The sequence below is a fragment of the Panthera pardus genome, unplaced genomic scaffold (assembly GCF_024362965.1).
Source record: "Panthera pardus isolate Hobbes unplaced genomic scaffold, ASM2436296v1 HiC_scaffold_11, whole genome shotgun sequence".
NCBI classification, from domain to species: domain Eukaryota; kingdom Metazoa; phylum Chordata; class Mammalia; order Carnivora; family Felidae; genus Panthera; species Panthera pardus.
The window spans coordinates 73,466,565-73,491,382 of NW_026526666.1; the positions used below are offsets into that span (position 1 = coordinate 73,466,565).

Sequence of the window (24,818 nt, forward strand, 5' to 3'; positions counted from 1 at the left end):
AGGCCAGTGTAACTAAGAACCACAACCCTCCACTCAAGAGCATCCTATCTGGCTAACATGTAAATTAGATGGTCAAATTTGCCCTTTCACCAGCAGCCTTCACATTCCTTATCCCACTTCAATATATATTTTTTGAGCTTTTACTTTCAGTCCTATTGTAAATGCTGGGATACAGCAGCAGTAAACAGAACAAAAATCTCAAACACAAAGAACAAACAAATATAGAATTAGCAGATGAGGAAATGCACTGGAGAAAAACCAAGCAAGGTAAGGAAGCTGGGAGATCTGGCCATGGGGAGGGGAGAGGCTGCTATTTTAAAACAATGGTCAGAGAAGGCTTTTTAGACTTGAAAGAACATAATAAGAAAGCCATTTAGTTAAATGGGGAAACTGTCTTCCCCATCAAGAGGGAAAAGCCTAGAAATTGGGAGTTTCTCTGGAAAAAGCTGCCTATGAGGTTGGCATAAACCAGGGGGAGAGCTGAGAAAGTGGAAGACAGGCTGGGGTACATTGTGAAGTTTTCCATACCAGGCCGGCTTCTGCACAAGACTGGAAACCGCTGGAGAGTTAGCAATGTGACTCTGGCTGATAGACTTTTAAAATGAACTATAGCAGAAAGGTGGAGGCCTTGACCCATGTCAGGGTAGGAGATGAGGAAAAAAAAAACAAAAAGGAAATCAGGATTGAGGGTTTTGGCTGGGACCTGGAGGGATGGGCTAGTTGTTACTGAGATGGAAGGCAGGCTGTGGGAGCAACAGCCCTTCAACCTGCTGCCCACCCCTACATTTCCACAACTGCTCTCATGACTTGTCTCCTTGTTGTGAAGCACCATGCACACTTTTCCACATTTACCTTTTTGAACCTCTTTGGAGTAATGGCAAACGAGTCATTTCCTATTTTGTTCTCTAGGATTCTGTGAGGTCCTCCCTTTCTGGAATTTCCACATATCTTTCTGGCCTTTGCTTTTATATCTTGACCTTATTCCAAAAGTTTGGGCCTCCACCTTCTGTTCCCCACAGATGCTCTAGAGTGATGGAATTTCATCCACAACCACAGCTTTCAATGGCCGCCGGATGAGTGTCCTTCAACTCCACCTATACCTCACTCCTTAGCTCCAAATCTGCTTCCTGTATACTCCCCATGGATGCTGCATACATAGGCACCTCAAACACCACATAAACTCAAAAGACGTCTCCCCTTTGTGCATTCTCTATTCTAGCAAATGACACCATTTGTCATTTGTATGTATCAACATTCTGCCATCATGCTGGACTTCTTCATCCCTACATTCAACTAGTCACCTAGATCTCAACTCCATTTCTGAAAACATTTCAAATTTGACCTTCTTTCCAATTGCTGTAACTATGATACAGGTCTCATTGTTTATCTGGACTCCTGCAATAATGACCAAATTGGCCATTTCTTTTCTGATCACTTTTTTTTTCTTGCCCCAGAGTATGATTTCTAAAATAAAAATCATTCTCCTTAAAAATAATCCAGGTAACTCCATCACCAGCTCCTCAGCCTAGACAGAATTACAGGGCAGAAGGACTATAGAGCTAACTGCCCAAACCTGTAAGATGCACTAAAACATCACTCAAGGTGTGAATATGGTTCAAGCTAACCTTCTATTCACTTTTGTACTATTTGTAAACTTTACAGCAGCCAGATTGAAGGTATACAACCTCCTCTACCTACAGAGCACTACTCAGAGAAGGGAGAGTTCCAGAAGACTGCTCCTTCCCCAGCCACAAGTCAACTAACCATGACAGATCAGACTAACCCTTCGGCTAGCAAAACCTCAGCATGAAGCCAGTCACGTGACATTTTCTGGTTTACCTGTCGCTTAAGCAGATGTTCAAGCTTACCCCAGTCAGCACTTACTCAATTTCCATTAGCTTTCACCAGCTCCAAATCTGACCCATGCTGCTTCACTTCCCAAACCTTCAACTGTGCCTTCTGAAACTTGGTCCCCAGCCTCTTCTGATTCACTTTCTTACTCTGCCTCTAAATTAAACTTCCCTTAGAGCCCTTTCAGTGTCTTTCCTTCCTCCTGAAACCTGAAGCATCAGGGTTCTTGGTAGGCTTTCTTCTATATCACACCACTGCCATTTCTAAGAAAACTTTTTCTTAAATGTTTAGATTATATGAGACAGTGCGAGTGGGGCAGGGGCAGAGAGAGGGAGACACAGAATCCAAAGCAGGCTCCAGGTTTTGAGCTGTCAGCACAGAGACGTGGAGCTCAAACCCACAAACTGTGAAATAATGAGCCGGAAGTCAGACACTTAACTGAGACGCCCAGATGCCCCAAAGACTATTTCTAAGCCATCTTTACACCTAATGTGGGGATCAAACTCACAGCCCCAAGATCAAGAGTTGCATGCTCTGACAATGGAGTCAGCCAGGCACCCCACCTCATTCATTTTTGGTACCTAATTTCTTACCACTCTCCTGTGATCTCTCTGCTACAGCCACATAAATAATTCTTATAAAGGGATAGGAGATACTTGTAATTGTTAAAGGCTGGAGCACCAGGCTCAAAAACTAAAGCAGAGTTGTCAGATGAGGAAACCGCTGCTTCTGAAGAACCCTACTCCCGCCTAGCAAAGTGCTGACCTCTCCCAAGTCTCATGCTTGTGCCATCTGACTGCCAGATCGGCCACTCAACCTTCATCCTAGCTGGAGAAAAAAATACGTTCTCTGGGTTGCCTTAGAGACTCACAGGCTATCTAATTCTTACATATGGCAAAGGCATTCATAAGGTGCTGGGCAACAGGACCCAAGACAAACACACATGAAAAAATGCATAAGCAATTTTGTTTGCAACATTGGCATCAAGACCACACTGCAGGAAACTTTCTTCCACGTTATGGGAGCTTGATGCTGAGTGTAGTTTCTTTTTTTTTCTTCAACGTTTTTTTTTTTAATTTATTTTTGGGACAGAGAGAGACAGAGCATGAACGGGGGAGGGGCAGAGAGAGAGGGAGACACAGAATCGGAAACAGGCTCCAGGCTCCGAGCCATCAGCCCAGAGCCTGACGCGGGGCTCGAACCCACGGACCGCGAGATCGTGACCTGGCTGAAGTCGGACGCTTAACCGACTGCGCCACCCAGGTGCCCCTATGCTGAGTGTAGTTTCTAGGAAAGGAACTTGGTGGCACCACTCTTGCTCAGTGTGCATTGCCCTCTGTTAACAGCTCACTGCAGCAAAACAAACACTGAATGCTATTTTCATAAAGCAAAAATTCTTTTCAGATTTCTTTGCTAGCAAAAACAAGTAATAATGTACATGCTTCCTAAAGGCAACGTAGTATATAATGTTAACTTTTGAAAAAGTGAGGAATACCTGTATTGGATATTTAACCAGTATTGTTGGTGTTGTAATTTCCATGATAACATTATAACACGTCCTAAGTATGTAATTACAAAAAATACATCTTACAACCATCAGCAGTATTCAAATCTGTTCCACTGCATTCTTGCCAGCAGTGAATATTTTTTTACAGCAGGCCAAAAAAGAAAAAAAGAAAAAAAAAAAAAGTTGCTCCTAAGTTTGGAAGGAGTTTGAAAGATACTAGCTTACTTGATATTATTTTCCTGCCTTATTTCACCAGTCCCCTAGAATTAAAAGCACCAGTACAATGCAATCTTGGTTGTGTGAATTCTGAGCACATTCTGGAAAGGGGCACCCCCACCTGGACTTACATTGCACTGTAGGACTCCTGGATGTGCCTCTCTAAATCCCCATCATCTTTCTCCCCTGGGCCCAAAAAGCTGACCAGGAGGATTCCAAGTGAACATCTAGCAAGATATTATAAAAAATAACCAGAAGAGGCTTAGGGTAGAAGGGAGCTGAGAACACAAAATTATCTTCACCAATTTCCATATTCTTTAGCAAGTCTTCCTATAGGCATTACGTTATCTGTTGTTACCATCTTCAGTCAACCTCACATAGGAGCTGAACCTCTTTACTGAGCACAATAGGCTCTGTGGCAGGTATATGGTAACTCTTAAGGTGGGTATCTTCAACTGGCAGGGTAAAATAACTTTCCAAAAGGCCAGAAATAAGTGGCTTGCAGGCACGAGTCCAGTTATTGGATGCTGGAGCATGCCCTCTCCCCTTTACCACTGCCCCCCACAGCCAAAGGAATCTTACAAGAAGGAAAATGGCCAAGTTGTCAAAATAAATACTCTCCCTTAAAGAACTACATGTTTTAAGGAAATTTCCCTGAGTAATAATTACCAGTATCATCTAAGCTAGCTAAGGACTTACAAACTAAAATAAGACAAGACAGAAATATACACAAAGACAATTATTTAAGACCTTTATTAACAGGTGCTTGCCATTTGTTGACTTTTTTGAAAAAATCAAGTTGTAAACTTTTATTACAAATTAAAAATGAGGTTCTTAAAAATCTCAACTTGACCAGATATGAAACAATTTAAAAACCTTTAAAGGTGTATTGAGAAAAACCAGGCTTTTTTTTTCTTTTTTTTTAAAAAACACGTTTGTCATTACCAAAAAGAGACATCTTTAGGTAAAAATAATAAAAACCCCATGCTGCATAGATAATGCAGATAGTTCTAGTTATCTGGTCAATGGGCAAAAAGCAAGCACTTAAGGTCTTCAGCTCCAATCTTTTGTTCATTTCTTATTGCTGGAATTTCATATTCATTTCTTCTTGTTGGATGACTAAACTGTAGAAAATAAATAAATAAATTTAAGATCATCTCGCACTACATCGTCTACAACATTCTTTTAGTACACACCAAATTGCTCCAGATCACACTAGCTAAGTAGGAAGGCATTAACAAATCTATGTTTATTCCAAGACACTGATTTTCCAACAGGGGGCTGACAATGCTGTGACAAGAATGGCTACTTGTAAGTTCTGAATGACCTTTTGCCATTCAGAGGGGAAAATAATGCAGGCATGAGTCCAGTTATTGGATGCTAGAGCATGCCTTCTCCCCTTTACCACTTTTTACCACAAAATAATAGAGGGGAAAAAAACAAAAGCATTACTGGCTGAAAATGACAATTCCGGAACAAAACAGAGACAATTACATGCCTCTGAGTATCAAGTAAAAGGTTGAACGCAAAGGAATCCTTTAATATTGGAACTGGTATGATGTCAAAACTGCCACTTTCCCCAAAGAGACTATATTGCTCATCACCACACAGGTTGTGAATTCTAGTAGCTATCCCACCTCTTTTTGAGAAGAAACACAACGCAACCATCATACTTCTTAGGGTAAATAAAGTTAGCAAGACTTTCCTCAGCTTACTGGTAAAATCACAGAATTCATTCAGAACAGTTGACAAAGGCTCTAATTAATATTCAAGAAATACTTAGGCCTCTAAGTGTCAGAACTGAGGTGGGCGAGAGGCTAAGTATGGCCCTGATACCTGCCACTACCAAAACTGCGTATTTAGGGAATTAGAAAATTAATATGGGTGAAGACACCCTAAGTCACAATGGCTTATCTTTCTATTGCATTAATGGACCCCACGCATGACTGCTCAGAAGCCAGAGGCCATCTAAGCTTACTTACCCGGATGATGGTAGAGATGGTAAGCCGGCATTTACTCAGCCCCGCCCTGCTCAGCCTCGGGAGCGGACGAATTCTCAGCTGGTGGATCGGCTGCTTTTGTCTCTTTGCCATCTTGTGGTTTAGGGTTTTCTGGGCGTCTGCGTCGGTAATTGAAGTTACGGCTGGTACCGACGTTGAGGTGGCTGCTGACCTTGGGTCTCATCTCCTTGATTTTCCTTATCTTCTTCATTGCCGTCCTCTCTAGGCTGTCTTTGGCGAGGAGGACCCCTGGAATGAACATTGTGCCAAAACTGCAATCAGAAAACCTTCACGCTTTCTTTAACCCACCCACCAATGTTTATCACTTGGTTCAGACAACTAAACACCATATCTGGCCTGTTTATCAAAAATGAGAAGTGCAAAACTTGGTTCGCATTTCACAAACTGAATGAGAGGGTTTAGTGCAAGGATTTGGAAGTGTAAACTAGAAGATGAGAGTTTAAAACTGGTTTTAATGGACCAGCAAATTCTAACTTTTTAATAGATGATACAGTGAGTAAATCATGAGCTGACTAAAAATGGCACACCACAGACACTTGGATGAGGTCATTTTAAATGGGCTTCATGGTAATCAGGTTTGGGAACAAGTGCCACTAACCCTTTACAGATAGATGAGCACTTGCTAAAAAGGCAGGAAATCAAAATCAAAGGCAACATGTTCTCTCAAAAGAAATCAAAAGCACACAGCCACCATCAGTCATTAAGGAAAAGCAAATCAAAACCGTAAGAGACCACTTCATACCCACCAGGATGGCCATAATCAAAAGATCAGAGGCATAACCAGTGTTGGTGAAGATAGGGAGAAACCGGAAACCCACACACTGCCGGCAGGAATATAAGAATGGTGTAGCAGCTTTGGAAAATAGTCCAGCAATTCTTCAAATTGTTAGAGTTACTATGTGACCCGGCAATCAACTCCACTCAGTGGTCTATACCCAAGAAAATATCTATTTTATGATTACAATATTCACATTAACAAAAGTGTGGAAACAATCCAAGTGCCTATCAGCTGACTGCTGAAGAAACAAATAGGATATCCATACAGTGGACCTTGATTTACCCATGAAAAGGAATTAAAGCCTACATGCCACAACATGGATGAATCTTAAAAAATATGCTAAAGTGAAAGAGGGCAGACATACAAATCTATGATCCCATTCATGAGATGTGCAAAACAGGCAAATCCAGACAGAAATTGGTGGTAGCCAGGGGCTGGGGTTCAGGGAAAAAGGAAATGAGTGACTGCTAACGGATGCAAGGGTATTTTTTGGCGGGAGGTGGGTGAAAACGTCTGGAATTAAGAGATAGTGGTAATGGTTGCATAACTATGTGACTATACTACTAAAATCCAGAGCTATACACTGAGAAAACAAAGTTCAAGTTTACACTATAGCAATATTATGGTCAATGGCCTGAAATTTAAGGTGATCAGGATCAAAGAAATTATCAACACTTCTATCACCAAAGAAAAGATGAGAATTTCTTCAGCTGATAACTATAAGTGTTAGAAACCAGTGAGGTTTTCTTGGCCTTTCCTCCATCCATACATTACATCACCTCAAAAACATCAAGATTAGTATCATGTCTTTTATACATATTGGTCATCATGGGTTCTAATCCCCCCCCGTTTTGGGACCTCGCTGCAAGTCTTAGGCAAAACTGCTCTAGCTCTCCCCTGAAGTCTTCAAGAGTGGCTGCTCTACACCTATCACTGTGGCTTCTAAGTCAGTTTTCCCCATTTCTTTCTAAAACCCCAAGCTTTCACATCTTAGGTTAGGTTATGTTCCATTTACTATCCTTTTCCTGTTATCGTTATCCTGACAGCCCCAAATAACCTGGGTAGGGTATTTAAGTTCTTTACCTCCTATCCAGTTTTCTTCTATTTGGGTTCTCTCAATTTCCAAGTATTCCATTCTCCAAACACCCTTTCCGATTTTCCTAGTTTAATTCCTTCTTGTTCGTCCATTCTTTATTTCCATGAGAATTTATAATCCAGTGATGCTACAATTATTCTATCTCCCAATCTCCCTTAATATTTGTCTCCCCTTTTACCCAAGTAAAAAAGCTGACCATTAATTAAGCATAACCAATCCCAACCCCAGGTTCTTCATTTGGATCAACAAATGTAGGACAAATTCAACTCTGCTCAACCTGAGCCTGCTGCTCGAAAATGGCTGGAAAACACAACCACATTGGCTGGCCCCACTTTAAATTTGTGACCCTTATTCTATTATTTGATTTTCCTGATTTCTCTTCTTGAGATAATCCCACATCTTTGGCCCAAACTCCTCACACCTCTTCACTGACCCCTCCTTTTGATGCCACTAACACATCATACCCACATACTCGGGCTTCTTACACATAAAATACCGAGGGTTCCTAACAAAGGGCCCACCCCTTAAGTGTGGACAAAATCCTACCCTACCTGAAGATGGTTCTACACTCACTTTCCTGACAATTGTCTTCTACTGAATTTTCCAGCCTATAGTAGTGCCCTTACTTCTCAAAAACACTTTCTTGATGCCACTTCTCGCTTCTTGCCACTTCATTTGTCTCCTCAGTGAAACTGCTATACTTGCCTTAGATCTTTCAATTTGCCCTGGAACCTACACTAATCAGGATTTTAACCCCATGCATCGTATGTGGCTCCGTCAACCCGTCTATCCACCAAATGAAGACTATTACGTCTAATTAAAAGGCAAACAGTAAAACCAAAGCACTCAACAATAAAAACTCACAGGCTATTTTTTAAAGACATCAATAAAGCTAGGCAGAAAACTTAAGCAACTTTATAGCTTAACAAAAAGGCAAACCAAGTTTTCTGCTGTTGGCACTCTTGGATATAATGGAAACTGCCACGAGAGCCTATTTTAGACCAATCTTAAAAACACTGATCACTTTGAAAAATGACATTGTGATATCATTTGCAGTATTTCAACAAGGTATCTTTGTGTTGGCTTAAAACTACTTTGAACAGTAGCTGAGTTCAAGATCAACAAAGCTCATCTGTCAGCATCAAAAATAATCTTCCACACTCAACAGGGAAACACCATCTATCTCCAACATCCAACACACAGCTAACAAACTCCTGGTGGAGATTTTAAATGAACCAGCTAGAGCTCCAGGCTATTTTCATGAATTAAAAACTCAGGACACAACATACATCAATGGAAACAAGAATACGTTATAGACACTGGCTACTGCAAAACTCTCAATGCATATATACTGATGCAGATAGGGTAATCTCAGCTGGGTTCCCTAGTTTCTAAAGCTTCAGTATTCCATCTCTGTTGAAGTACACAAAAGATTGGGGTGGTGGTGTTGTCAGAAACCTCTTTAATAGAAATTAGAATCACAATGTATTTTGAAGACTTCTATATTGTATTTTAGATACTTTTTATAGTAAGGAATTTGTTTCTTAAAGCTTACTTAGACATCAACGGTTAAAGTTGCTATATAAGTCATCATTAGTTAAGAGTTATTACTGTATTGCCTTGAGTAAACTGTTAGTTATAGGATCACACCTAGAGACTCAATGCTTTAATAAAAAAAAGAGCCCTAAAAAGTACCTGTTACACCATTCTATCCACCCACTGTGGGACAAACTGGGCATACTGCCTCAAAGAGGACTACCATATTTATATACTAAACAAACACATCTGGCTCATGAAACGCTTCTCCAATTACTCTATACTCTACTGGGTGATTTTATTTTGCAATTTAAGGGTGACAAAAAACCCTCAATTGAGACGTGATTAATGGAAAATTATACCATCTCAAGAGGTTACGCTATCGATTCCTCATTTATGTTAAGGTACAGTTCAGATATTCCTCTAACGCTTGAAAGGCAATGCTTACCTTTACCTTTCTCCCTCCTAATGAAGGTCTTAAAACATGTAATAGAATACAGGTTGAACTATTCTCTTACCTGTGCAAGGACAGAAAAACTGAAATTCCGTACACCCTTATTACAAAGGGGGGGGGGGGAGGGACACAATCATATAAAGTAGACCTCATCTATACAAGCTGTTTTTAATGAGTACCAGCAAGAAGATGCAAAGAATACATTCTCAAAGATAACTGACTTCAGGTTCACCTCTTAGGCATCTGATGAAAGAAAATGTTAAGTGTTAACAAATAAATGACTCAAAAAGGCTGCAGGAGAATTATGATGCTGCTGAGTCCTAACACATGCTTGAGAAATTTAACACAAACCATACCTGCGGAATCGTGGTCTATAACCCCGATACATATTCTGTCTCACTGGTCTACCTTGTTCTCCTGCACCCTGGTTGTCAGCACCCTGGAAAGACAATCAAGCTGACTCAATCAGTAACAGTAAATGAACCCCATCAGACAAATCCAAAGTCTGCATACAGGAGTTAAAAATAAAGAAATCATCTAACTGTAATTATATTATAAATTAATCTTTTGGGTTTTTATTAGGAATCAAAAAAATGCTTCCCATTAGATTAACTGCTCCAATACAGATAGGAGAAGACACTCACAATATGCTTAAAACGCAGACTTATTCAAAGTTTTTGCATGCTGTTCATTCTTTTACTTTTTTCGGTGAAAACTTACTTCCATCACTTCTCCCTGCACAGGAGGGTTGGAATACTGTGGTCGACGCCCATAGGGTCTCCGCATGTAGTAAGGTGGGAACCGTCGCCTGCGGTAGGGCCGGCGCTGTTGGGCCTGGCCTTCGGGAGCACTCTCCGATCCCTCGTTCTTTTCCCCACTCTCACTATTCTGGTAGTTCTGCTGGTAATTGCGTGGAGGACCCCTGCGACGTGGATAGCGTCTATAATGGTTACGGTCTGCTGCATATTTACTGCCTTGCACTGGAACTCCACCAGGGCCTGTAACATTTGCTGCCTCCGCACCCTACAAAAGCCATCATATATTGACAGTGACAACAGAATTAAGTACACTTAACAAAATTTACACAAAGCAAATAAAGGGTCTATGTGGCCAGGGGTGCATAGAAATGATTAAGTATCAGTTCCTCACTGTTCTGAAGAGATTGCCCTCTAACTGCAGCCAGCACATAAGGCTTGATGCACCTGTGTTCATGTGGTCACCTGACCCATCCATCCACATTAGAGCCACCATCCTAACGGATGAGATCTCCAAAATATTTCCATACTGAAGTCAAACCTTTACACAAAAAGCATCCTCACCTTTTCTCCTTCAACAACATCAAACTCCACAGTCTCTCCATCTCCTACACTGCGAAGGTACTTCCTGGGGTTATTCTTCTTTATGGCAGTCTAGTAATATCACATTCCAAAAATAGATTAACAGGGGAGAATAATGTGCTTTTTCATTCAAAATGTACCAGAGTCAATATTATTTTAGCTTGGATATACACTTAATATTAGCTTTAAATAAGACCAAACCGTCAATAAATTTAGGAAAACAGGGACCAATGCTACCCCCAACCTCAACCAAAATACTCTAAACTTACAAGGCCCCAGCATTTTACCACTATTTTCCAAACTAAAACAAGTAATTTAACACTCAAGACACAACAATATATATATATGTATTTACACGCTTTTTGCAAAAGCATCGTATGTAGCTTTAGACAGAATGAGGATATCCATCTATCCCCCAAAGACTGCACTTAATAGTAGAAGCTAGCCCCACACAGGGCCAGTTTAGATGACAGGCGAGTTTAGTTTTGCATGCTTCAAAGTTGACCAAACCAACTTTGTCCCTGTGTTAACCGTATCAAACTCAATTACAAATGTCAACCAAAATCCCTTCCAACCGCTCTGTGATAATACTTCAATGGAAATGCAATTCACATGTATTGACTATGCGCCACTCTTTACATTATCTGACCGTGTGGGATAGTCAGTTATTACCTCCTCAGAATACAAGAAATCTCACATTGTTACTTGTTCTCTAGACTGCTGCTACAACAAAGTAAAAGGGGAAGAGTAACACCTCACATTTGAATGTACTACTTAATAAAGTTCTTTCATGTGTTGCTCAAACTCATTATGACAAATGACGTAAGGTTATTACTACTCCCTTTTTACAGACAATTAAACAGGCTTTAAAAAAACTTAGGTGACTTGCCCAAGGTCACACAGCTAAGTGGCACTTCGAAAAGTATGGACTTTTCTAAATCCAGGTCTTGGGATTCCAAATCCCATGTTCATTCTACTACATCACAGCGGTATCCATTACGGGATCACTCATGCATTTCCATTCCATAGGAGGCAGGACAACCAACAAAGCTGAAGCCAATTAAGCTAAGTTGCCCAGAACTACAGTCTCCCAGATACACGAAGACCTGAGCATCCAAAGTCCCAAGAAACAACTAAATGTTGAAACCACTTCCAAAATAAAGAGGAAAGCATATTGGTGACACCTGTGGGTCAGTACCAAGTGGGTGACATGCGTTCAGCCAAATAATTGAGCTCATCTGTCATCTAAACTGTCACAAAGTTTTCATACCTTCCATATATAGCCAACTCTCAATTACCTGCAGTCATAGGGGATAGCAGAAGTATGGAGAATTATAATCTCAAAACTTCTTTCAGTCAGCATCTTCAAAACACCCCAATTTCCCCAAACTCTTTAATGTTGCTGACAAGTAACAAGACTGACCAGCCTTGCTGTCTCCTGTTCCTAATTATGCATATTCTTTTGAACATGTGAAGGGAAATTAAGAACACAAAGGCGTTGGCATTCAATTTTATTAAACACTTGTTTTCAAAGTAACATTGAACAGTCCCATATTTATGTTTAGAATTTGTTTTTTGAAGTTTATTTACTTATTTTTAGTAATCTGTACACCCAATATGGGGCTGGAACCCATGAGCTCGAGATCAAGAATTATATGCTCTTCTGACTGAGCCAGCCAGGGGCCCCTATGTTTAGAACATTTGTTTCCATTCTTATATATTTGACCCTGAGATTATCTGATAGGGCTTTGGATATTCAAGAAATTGATCTGGCTCCCCCCTTGATTGCCACTGAATGCTGCATAGGATACCTCAGAAGGTGACAAAGTACCAACCTCAGACAGCTCTTCCTAAGAAGTATGCTGCCATCCAAGCTCACACCTGCCTGATTAACAGTGAGTGTGAAAACCAACTATGTCTTTTGATGTCTGGATAAAAAGATAAAGTGGCTAAAAAGTTCTTAAAGTGATTTTCAATACAAGCTGATAATACTTCAATAGTCTTAGTGAAAAAACTTCAAGTACACACATACAAATGTGTTTTTCCTACCCACAGCACACCTGTGAAGATAATGAAGTCCAACGGAGCCCATGATGTACTTAAGTTCGAGATACTAGTGTTTACTTGGCAGTGGCTTTAATAAAATTCCTCAATGCGCATTTTCCAAAGTAGTTTTCTTAAATGTACTTGTCAAAGTTTAGCATTGTAGCACCTAATCCTGTGTTAGTTTTTTACCCACAGAACACTGAAGCCAATCTAAAAATTATTTAATGAGTAATTACCAACTTTGCCACACCGCCTTTTCACCTCAACCCTAAACTAAGGACTCTTAAATTTTTCAAGCCAGAACAAAATTCTCCGAAGGTAATTCCTATTCAAAGTGTTTTAACATAAACAGAGGGACCTAGGCTACTTTGCTAGTTTTTTTTCCCCCCAGCATTCACTTCAAATTTATAGGTTTTGCAGCTTAGTCCTACTTCTCCCCCATGATTATTGTGATTTTGTCCCACCACAGAGATAAAACCTAGCAGCATTTGCAAACACCTCACCAAAGTTTTTGTGTTTTTTTGTTTTGTGTGTATTTATAGCATTATTAGTTCAAGTTTAGGTTAATGGGAGATTTTTTTTCTTCCTCTGAAATTGGGTTTAAAAATTTAGTATGAATTGAGCAGACTTCATCATTTAAAAACTACTATTAACAAAATACCCATCTGAGATACACCTATTTTAATTAAGTGAGCTGCCAATACAATATTTCAATGTATACATTTTAGCACTTCCTGTGGGAACTAAATTGTTTGGTGGTTGGATAGAATAACCTTTTTGTAAGGAACAATAGTTGAGAAAACATGCATCCCTTCTCACAACCCTTAAAACCAGAATTGTAAACATTCACACAAGCACTCACCTGGTGTACAAATACATCTTCCTTGGTGTCATTCCTACAAGACAGAACCAAGTTGAACAAGTCAGAAAATGGAATACATTTCATGTTACCAAAGATTAAGCATAAGCTTGGTTCTCTGTACATCTCCCCCCGCCCCCATTTTTCCTATCATCACTTGGACTTTCTGGATGCCATAGAGCCATTAGAAAATTTAAAGCAGAAAGTTTTGTTTTGTTTCATTTTTTAAGACCAAGAGATTACCAACAGTTGTAACGTTACTACTGTAGGATTTAAAAAAGTCCAAGTGTGACCTACTAAGCCATTAAGGTGTGACTAGCAACTGTCACACTTATCCTACTAAACATAAACAATGTTCCAGCACACCCCACTGTTACTCCTAAGAGCACTGTTACTAATTTCAGTAGGAGACCAAAAATATAGCTCATTCCATTAATTACTAGCTTCCTTCTCAGTTCCTCCTCACCATTTCCAATTTCCAAGATCTCCTCGAGGTCATAAAGGTGACTCCTAAAAAACCCTCACAGAATGTACTAGACCGAGAATGAGTACCAATGTGAACTATGGGTTTTGGGTGATGTGACAACACGTCAATGTAAGGTTGTTGATTTTAACAAATGTCACTACTGTGGTGGATAGTGCAGGTGGACGTCGTGCAGGAGTCGACCCTGTTGGGGGGGCTGCACGCATGAGCACAGAGTACATGGAAAATCTATTTTCTGCTCAGTTTTGTCATGCACCTAAAACTGCTCTTAAAGAAAAACAAAAGACCACAATGAGGTACAAACATGGATGCCATCAATACCCCCATCATTCCTGTGGCAAGCAGGCAAGCATTGTGCTGGAGAACTAAGGAGATGAAGATGAATGAGTTTCCTACTAGCACACAACCCCTTTAACTTCTTATCAGACACCATTTTGCAACAATCATTAAATGTCTAGTTAAACTGTGCTAAAGAAATATGGTTGAAAATACCTGCTTCAGGACTTTAAAGGAGACAACATTTGCCTTAAGTCTTAAAGAAGTTAACGGAAATGAGAAAGATGTTCCCGAGGTAGACAGAAAGGAGGTCATGGACATGGGTAAACCAGTAACTAGCAAACTCAATGCAAGAAGAGTTCAAACTGGCTGGGTCATGAGGAATATGGCTGTGGAGGAGGGAAAGAACAAGAGCTAAATTATGTAGGCAGAGGAGCCAGCAAAGGCTTTTTTGAGTAGAGGAATATGGCATAACATCATCAAATATTAAAACCTAGTAGCAACTATGAAAATTTCAGATACAAGAGAAGCCCAGTTAGTTATAAAAAACTATTCCAGAAGCCCAGACCAGGATTGATGGAAGCCTATGTGAGGGAGAGTATTTGAGGTCTCTTTCTTGAGGTAAAAGCAGGGGAAATTTTATGAACAAGTGGATTTTGGAAGTGAGAGGAAAATAGGAGAATGAGCTTTTAGCTTTTCACCTAGGACGCTGGAGTGAAGGCAATGATATTGTAAGTAAACACCACAGGAGAAATAGATTTCCAGATCTTTTTTGACCTCCTCCTACCCTCTTCATTTTGTCAGGTAGATCAGAGTGAATGGGCTTAAAAACAGTTCTAATGTTTAATGACAAAAGGAACAAAGGTTACAGTGAATTAGACTGACTGGCTTACTGACTGTTGGCTTCCTGTTGAACCACGGAGCAACAAATGCTGCGCGCCAAAGAACCCACGTAGCATGAGGACATTTAATTTATGGGAACAAAATTTTAAATTTTTAGAAGAAAAACCTACACACAAATGCAGAACACTGCAAAAGCTACTCAAGGCAGGTGACCGAAAATTGACCTCTATAAGCTAGTTGAATATTAGGAACACCTAGGGAATTATGGTTGCCAAAATGCCCATCTGTCAAATAGGTCCTCAGGCATCCTACAAACAATTCCATAGCCATCACTATTAAGATCTTTAATAGTGAACCCTTTAATTTTGAACCCTAGGGCCCTCAGAAGAAGTACAATGAAAAACTAGTAGAGTAGGAAAGTCTAGAACAGGAACTCTCAACAGGGGCAGTGCTGACCACCACAGGTCATTTAAAGTTGTTCCAAAGATGGGCACTATTTGCCATAACTGGGGTGAAGGGTGTCAGGCACTAGAGAACTAGGTAAAGAATTATTTGGTACCCCACTAGACTTTCATGTAAGTACATTTGAGGGTTTTTTTAAATCTTTTTTAATGTTTACTTATTTTTGAGAGAGAGACAGAGAGAGAGACAGAGTGTGATCGGGGAGGGGCAGAGAGAGGAGACACAGAATCTAAAGCAGGATCCAGACTGAGCTGACCTGACAGCACAGAGCCTTATGTGGAGCTCGAACCCACAAACCGTGAGATCATGACCTGAGGTGAAGCCGGACACTTAACCGACTCAGCCACCTAGGCACCCCAGTATATTTGAGTTTTGAATCTGGTATTTTACATTGTTTTAACATGCACTGAATTTACTAAAAATGCAACTTCCATGGAAAGAAGTTTTCATTACTGATAATGCGACCTGCATATCTGGGTAGCCAATACATCATTTCTTTTATCAATCAGTATTTGTGGTGGCACTGACTATTCATCATGTCTTCTAATATAGCTGCAAGTAACTATACACATACAGAATATACTATGCACTGCAATAAAAATTTATCTACAGTTTTACTTCAAGGTTGTAAAAGGAATTAAAAAATTTACCAAAATGACTTATCTAGTTAGAACATATCTTCCTAAAAACAGTACAAGGTAGGCAATATACACAATGCTGTCCCTTGGAAGACAGCTTAACATATTCTGCAGGTACAAAGATATGTGGAAACCAATATGGGCTCATTAACTGGTGTGGTGCCAACAACAGCACTCACTCTTTTGACAACAAACCGGCCTGTTAGGGGAATTACCATGGCCAAAGTGCATCTGATTTTAGGAAGAAATTTGACAGCTCAAAAAATGCAGTTTTAGCCAAGATAGAATACTACAGTTTGGATGCACCAAATCAATCTAGTTGCAACTTATTAAGTGACTGTGCACAAATTCAAGGTACTGCTAAAAGAAAATCCAATCTTTAGTTCTCATTCCACTATTAGCTGTGCAACCTTGGAAAGCTGCCTCCCCTTCTACTGTATCTCCACCTGCAAAACGGGGAAACCTTAGACACAAGTCTAAGGCATACCTTACTGAGGGATTTAGGTTCCAGATACTGTCCCAAGTGCTTTAACTATACATACCATTCAATCCTCACAACCCAAGGTAGGCACCATCATTAACCCCACTCTACAAATTATTCCCTGTAAATAGACCAAGGCTCTGCTACATATCCCCTCCCCTAATGTAAAAACCATTTTGGCCTCACAAGTCATACAAATCGCTGTGGAGTAGACCCCTATCTACAGTAACACTGGGAAATAATGCATGCTCACGGCTACTATATAGAGAGAGCTTACCAAAGAGGGAAAAGCAGCAATTAAAATAAGCTGACCAAAATGGATCATCAAGAAGTATGTTTGAAACTTTTAGCTGTTACTAACATAATAAGGAAGGAACAGAGAGACATCCCCAGGACTGCACCTTACCTTTTGCGGTATTATCCACGAGAACTAAAAGGTACACTTCTTTCTGTCTTTACCGTACTTTACTGAGGGTGGAAGACTATGGGCAGGGCAGACTAGTTTATGCATCCCTTTAACAGGCTAACTAGCTAGCTAGGCACTAGGCTAACAACAGTAACAAAAATAGGACATGGTCTATCCTAGTATTTCAACCTAGAAGGCCACCACATTCAATGCAATGCAGCAGAATTACCAAGTATTGTTTTCCACACACTATATAGTACGTTAAGTCCTTCTGATCAGAGAGGGTGAAGAGGAGAGAAGAGCAGGCAATATACATAGAGCAGTGGTTTAGAACTCCTTACTAGAACCACTGGAGCCAAGGCTAGAATTCTGGCTATTCCATTACTAACTACATGATCTGGAGCAAGTTACCTTATACGCATAGTGGGGATAAAACACTTACCTACAGGCCACAATATAATCAAACCTCAACCCTTCCTTACTGCTGCCACTTGAGGCAATTATTTTACTTGCTGTTCAGTGCCTAGTACTGCTGTCCAAAAGAAATCAAATGCAAGCTAAATAAATACAGGTTTGCCTAGTTACCTAAAAGTTCACTTTAACTTTTACACCACTTCACTTTCATGAAAGGTTTCACAGAAATGCACTACTTTTGGGCAACATGGGGAAATCTGTATCTAAGTTTATTTTCCAGTAGTCACAATAAAAAAAGTAAAAACAGATAAAACGAGTTTTGCATTTAAACACGTACAAATCAATTATTAAAAATGCCAAGTATTTTACATTTCTTTTTTCATACTAAGCCTTCATAATCTGCTCTATGTTTTACACTTCTGCAAAGTAGGTTCACAAATGCAAGCTGTGCAAAAGAAAGTGGTTCAAAACAAACACTAAATTGGGTATGTTTTAAAATTCAAGTTAAAAATAATTCAGTCTCTCAGATGCATGCACTAACTACACTTCCATACAAGTCTAATAGTTACTGTATAGACAGCACAGGCCCACAATATTACAACAGTGTCATTCCATATAGCACACAGTCCTGTTCTGCACTCAGATGTATGCTCTCTGCTGTATTCTTCTACTCCACCTCTTGCTGTTATTAAGGGCATTATTTATACTGAAAATTTTTCACAAAAACCCCTCCTCTTAGGTTTTCTCACTCTTAACTAGTATTGTCCTTATTCAGCAAATGAGGACACAGTACTGACTTCAAGGAAAAAAGGAATCACAGATAGCGAGCAGCTGAAGAAAAAAAAAAGAGGCTACCGTTTTTAAATTGGGAAAATGCTAAAGAGAAATACTGCTGGGATTTATAAATACAAGTCTCTTAAAAGTTCCTAATGCAGCACAATGAAGGCAAAAACATGTAGCTAGCACTAAACTCCTATACTACTAAATTTATCCAGATTAAAGTGTTTTAAGATGTCCTAAAATTTCAGGAAACTTTTTTGCGCCAATCCACAGCACTGCCTTAAATGAAACCTAACATATACATAAGTTCATCTATCCATAACTAAACGCTCTATTACCTTGCTGCAGATTACTACACCATGCCCTTTTAACAACTTAAATTGCTCAATTGCACAAATTATTAATTCTATAGTCATAAAAAAAAACCAGCACGTGAATACATTCATTCTCTAGACTTAAGATGAAAAGCTTTTACATTATCAGTGACTTGGTGAACAAGGATGACTTCTGGCCAACTTAAGATGAGCAACTAACCCAACCAGCATGTAAATTAATCCTCAAGTGCCTTGTATACAAAGCCATTGTCTGAAAAGCCTCAGTTCTGAAATCAAAACAAATCCCCCCTCCACAACCAATAACTGCTTTTTCGAGACTGCCAATGATACATCATGACCTAAGGACTATTTAGGTATCATATTTCATGCTTCCATCCACCCATCCTGCCTTAGTAGCACAGTCTTCTTAGTGCCACAGCATTTAGTTATATTACAGACTACCCGTGTCTTCTATGATTTAGATAGACCTTACTGTGCGTAATCAACTTCAGTCTGATTTTCAATAGCCCAAAAGACTTGGCAATCATTTTTCCCTAAGTCCACACATTTTAAAATCCAAGAACCAGGCAGTAAATATTTTAGACCACGTAAGGTCACAGACTGTCACATATTCCTAAATAACCCTTCAAAAGGTAAAACCCATTCTTAGCTTGCAGGTCATACAAAGACGGAGTGAAAAGATCCAAGAAATGAGGATCAAAGGCTCTCTCTTTTAATTCCTCAACTGCATCCCAATACTGACTATTAAGCAAGTCCTTTTTAATTGTTAAAGCCAATCTGCACACTAAACTGGGACTATTATAGCCAATACCAAACTACATGAAACAGGCAGTGCAAAGCAGAAAGCTTTTAAAACCCAGGGAACTAATAGTGAGCACATATAGGAGCTCCAGTGACATGCTGGGTATCACTTAGGAAAACAGCCTTTCAATGGCTAAGAATAGCCACACTAAGAAATTACCTGTAACTTTGTGGACACCAACCAAATTGAAGAGGACTAAGGGCCTGTATTTTCAGGGACAGTAGAACAGCAGCTAATGAACAAAATCCACAGTAAGAAAACAGTTCAAAACCTACCTCTGCCACTTACTATGTTTCCTAGGGCAAATCACTCAACCTCTGTCTTCAGAATAGTATCTACACCTCAAAGATTTTAAAAATTAAACAGTTTAGTTCACCTAAAGCATATACAATAGTTCCTGGTGTTAAGTGTTTGAGAAATATTAGCTACTTTTATGTGCCATCACTGTGTGAAGGAAGTCACCTTCATCAGTTACATACACATGGAATCCCTAGAAGGGAGACTAAACTTGATAACCACAACTTCAGTATTTTTGCTAAAGAGAGATAGCTAAGTCCTTCCTTGGCTTGGTTTATCATACATCTTCCTAGACCACAGGTAATATATTCAAATGCATACACAGAAGCGAAGCAGGAAGGGAAGTCAACAACAGGAGAAAACCCAACCTGTCATATTGCGGTAAAGAAAAAAAATGTATGCCCTATTTGAAAGTTGTAATAATACTCATGGCCAGCTGATTTTTATTTACATGGATTTCAGGCCCCAAAGCTAAAATTCAGATCTTAAAAAAAGATAACTTGAAAATCTGGGTATTATCTCCCTAAGTGTCAGTAATTATTTCTAATCCTTTTTAAAACACTATTGTCCAAACAAAACATCTGGGGGTAGATTCAGCTAGAAGGTCACCAGTTTGTGCCCTCTGCCCTACTGGATCCTCTTTGCTCCAAATCCCTCGCTCACCACCAAACCCTAGGATGATTAATTAAGCATTTTTAAGTACTCTGGAGAACAGAGTATTTCTCTTGTTGTCACTATGAAAGATGCATGTCCCATTGTTACCGACTCATGGTAACTTTTCATGAGTTTGGTGAGCATGGATTAATCCTCAACAGCTGGAAGCAAAAGACAAAAATCAGGTTTCCAGATTTAAAAAGCAAAGAACCAAACCCTGAAACCACTGACCCCTGCGGCATCCTTCTAATGACATCTTCCAACAGTTTTGAGTGAAGTTTTTCATAATAAACTGAAAAGAAACTGGGGGGGGGGGGGGGGGGGGGGGAGTGGTGGTGGTATTCAACAAACCCCTCTTAGTCACATAATCCAATTATTGTTCAAGACAGCACAGGAAGACTAACCATGAATTTCTCACCATTCCTAGATTCTGCAGCCTAACAAAAGCTGCCAAACGTTTGATGTTTTAAAAGCTCTTATGCCTTTTGTACAATAAAACCACCAGAAGAAAACGCTTTTAAATATAATCCTTACAAAACTAACATTATTTTCATGGGTAATAATTTAGATCACAATATTTACAATGAAAATACATTCTTCAACAGTAAAAAAGTTTACATAAAAATACCTTCAATTTTAATTATAAAAATCTGAAGAACCTAGATTATAACTCACAGAACTCCCAAGGTTAAAATTAGAGTCACAGCCATCATCCCAAAGACTACATCCTCTCCCTTACACAGCAGCAGCAGTGTCTACCCACCCCCTCCCAATCGACAGCCAGGTACCTCCACCCCTGTCTACATACCCAACCAACTTGCAAACTTCCAGACTATAGTTCTTTAAGACCTACATTTTCCCTTCATCAAGGTAAACCTCTCTTGGACTTATTATAGTCACATTTTACAGTGACTTGAAAGTCTTACAATCATTGAAACCAGTTTAGAAACACAAAGCACATTTAAACCGGTTAGCTTGACAAAATAGTTGAGGTTAGGATAGTCCAAGCAAAGGATCATCGAAAGTCAATCTACATTTAACTTGCCCTGGAGGACTACCAATTGGGTTAATTGCAGGTTGGAATAAAGATACTCAAGGAATGGCATCTCATGAAATAAAAAAACTTAGAATATGTAAATAAACTACTTTTACCCTTGGATAGAAACTGTTCACTTAAAAAATCATAACCTCTGTCCATTTAACAAAATATAGCAAAAATAAGGCACGCGCATACACTTTCAAAAGTACACAAACTACAATCCAACCACAGAAAACGCTGCACATTACATTCCCTTCTAATGTATACACCAGCATTACACTGGGTCAAAAATTAGAAGCATTATTTTTCAAGGAATGGCCCACAAGACATAATCGCTTGGAATTCTTGTTAAAAATGTACCCCAGAACCAAAGAATCTAGGCTGGGAAGAACTCAGGAATTTGCATTTTTAACACCCTTCCAAGGTACTAAGCATACTTTAATTTGAGAACTATTGGTTTAAGGTATAGACCACTAAAGAGAATCAGGAATCAGGGTAAGATGGAAATAATAACTGAAATGCTAACATTCAGAGAGCAGCTAAAAAGTGGTCAAATATAAGCACCCATGCATTCTCTTCATCACTAGTAACCAATTATCAAAAAACGGAGGAAAAAACGTAGCTTTGATCTGTCACAAAAAGTGTTAATAACAGATGGAAAATTCCCCAAAGATTTTGGAAGAAACAAAATTATTTCCCCACAACTGCAAACGTGGAAAACAGACCATCAAATGCTTACAATCTCTTTTGCTTTTGAGCATTTCAACAATATTTTATGGTTGAGTAATGAAAGGTTGTTCATCAGCCAATTATGTCTGTCTTTAAGCTTGATCTTGCCCACTTGGTTTCTTGCAGTAGTGTCCATTACACAAACACTCAGTATTATTTCCTACTCTTAGGTGTTCTTTTCTAGTTGTTTAATCCCTTCTGAAACAAGAATGTAAGAAAACGCGGAGGAGATGAAGGTATCCCACCTGTAAGGCCAACGTGCTACGAGCACACACCATGCCCTACACCCATATGCAACTGCACTAGTAGCCTTGCTTGGCAGCCATCTTGGAAATGATGCCCGGCTCACAAGGGAGACCATGAAGAAGAGTACGGTGTACGAAAACTGCACGCTATCATCACTACTGCTACAAACGACTCAAAGGACTAATCCTAAAGATGAGAACAAAAAAGTAGGAGAAATAAAAAACCTGAGAAAGGGAAAAGGGTAGTTTCTTCCAGAGGCCACTACAGGAACAAACAGAAATTGTAGTTCTAATGTGAAATTTCTCCAAGGCCCTCAAGACATCATACACTGAAACGTTAAACAAAGGCGATATAACCTTAGCAGTCAAGATGACAAGACCTCCCCTACTGCACTGTCAACTCTTGTTACCTCCAAAGGCTAACCACTTAGAAATAATCCCCACGTACTAATCCAGTGGATCACATCACATTTTTCAATACCAATTTCACTAACGTGACAAGGATAAAAATGCACCTCAGAGAATCACACTAGATCCTGGTTACCTGAGTTTGCCCTAACTGTTGAGAGTTGGCTCGTCCACTGCGCTCGCCTTTTAAATTGCTCTGTACCAGAAGCAGCCTCTTCACTTAGCTTTAAATTAATATTTAGCTGCAAAACAAAAGACCATCTCCAGACCCCTGATCCCTTCAGTCTTCAAGGAAAACAAAACCTCACTACCCCACCAGAAGGAACAAGCTACCCCTGCTTAACCCCTTCCAAGCCCGCAGGGCCTGCCCAAGGAGCAGAGCAAGCGAAAAGGTAGGACCGAGACTACGGTAGCGGTCATCTCACCTGTTGATGAAACCATATCCGTTTCTTACATTGAACCATTTTACTGTTCCCAAAACCTTCGTTGCTGGAGGGAAAAAACACACACACACACACACAAAAACAAAAAACGCACGATTACCAGACGTCCTTTCTTAGACCCGCCACGCTGGGGCACCCGGCCCCGCATGCGCTCCGCAGCGGCCAGAGACCCCCCTGACAGCCTCTCTCTTCCGAGGCCGCGCACGGGCCCCGCGGCACACGTGGGTGAGCTCGGGGCGGCGGAGAGGCCCGTGGGCAGGCGCTGGGCGCGGGCCTCAGCGGGCGGGCGCGGCTGCGGGGCGGGGAGCACGTGAGGGAAGGGGAAGCGTCCGGCCCACACGGGCCTGCGTAGGCGGCGCGCCGCGCCCTCAGGGTACACGCGGAAGGGAGCGGGCCGGGGGGGACGGAACAACGGCGTGCGGGCCCGAGCGCACGCGGCCGCCGGAGAGGGGAGGGACCCCGCCGCACACGCGGTCGGCGGCGCGCGGCGGCCCGGGGGGAGGGGCGCGCGGCCGCGCGGGGTCCGCAGGGGGCGCGGGAGGCGGCGCGCGCGCGCGCCCGCCGGGCACGCGGACCGGGCGGGCCGGCGTCCGCGAGGGCGCGGGTGAGGAAGGCTGGGGGAGGGGCGGCCGCGCGCCGCCGAGTCGGTCCCCGCCGGCCGCGCGCTCGCCGGCTCGCCCCGCTTCGGGTAACGGTTCCGCCGCCAGGCTTCCCTACGGCCCCACCCCCGTCCCGTCCGGCCCTCACCGATGACCTTCTTGTCCCCGCCGGCAGGCGCCGCCGATGTGAGGCCGCCCGGGCCGCCGCTCCCTGCGCCGCTGCCCGTGGTGCCGGGCTTGGTGTCGGCAGCGCTGAGGGCGGGGGCGGCGGGGGGGGCGGCGGGCGGCTGCTGGGTCTCGGCCTCGCTGCTCATGGTTGCGGTGATGGTGACTGGGGCCGGCTGCGGCAGCTGCGGCTCCTCCCGGGGTGTGATGGTAACTAGGCCGGCGGCGGCGGTGGGGCTGCTCAGGGCTCTCTGGGGTCCGCTCTCCGCTCCCGCTACCGATCGAACTAGCGAGAATGGCGGGACGGGCGGGATAAGCCCTGCGAGCGACCCGCCCCAAGCATCGTTCACTGGCCACTAGTGCTGCCAATCTCACCACCTGACCCCGACCCCTGGCTTCTATTGGCTAACACTTTATCACTCCTCCATTCTCATTGGCTCTTAGGCGGCTAATTCGGCCGACCTACAACCGTTCCTGCCTCCGCCGCCGCCATAGAGACCGGAACTAGAATTAGAGTAGAGTCACCACGAGAACCATAGAGTACCCGAGAGGACGGGCAGAGTGAACGTGACTTTCACGAGGCTGCAGCGCGGGCGGGCGGGCCCCACGTCCAGGGC

General features: G+C 41.5%; 1 protein-coding gene across 1 annotated transcript; it reads right to left on the reverse strand.

Moving 5' to 3' along the window:
- Positions 1–4,308: 4,308 nt before the first annotated feature.
- YBX1 (Y-box binding protein 1) lies at positions 4,309–24,506 on the reverse strand. The gene is given in 9 exon segments (XM_019429218.2): positions 4,309–4,698; positions 5,557–5,716; positions 5,718–5,823; positions 9,816–9,898; positions 10,180–10,482; positions 10,779–10,868; positions 13,705–13,738; positions 23,420–23,483; positions 24,185–24,506. Coding segments are annotated over 8 exon segments (975 nt in total). The 5' UTR covers positions 24,351–24,506; the 3' UTR covers positions 4,309–4,698; positions 5,557–5,587.
- Between the last annotated feature and the right edge of the window lie 312 nt (positions 24,507–24,818).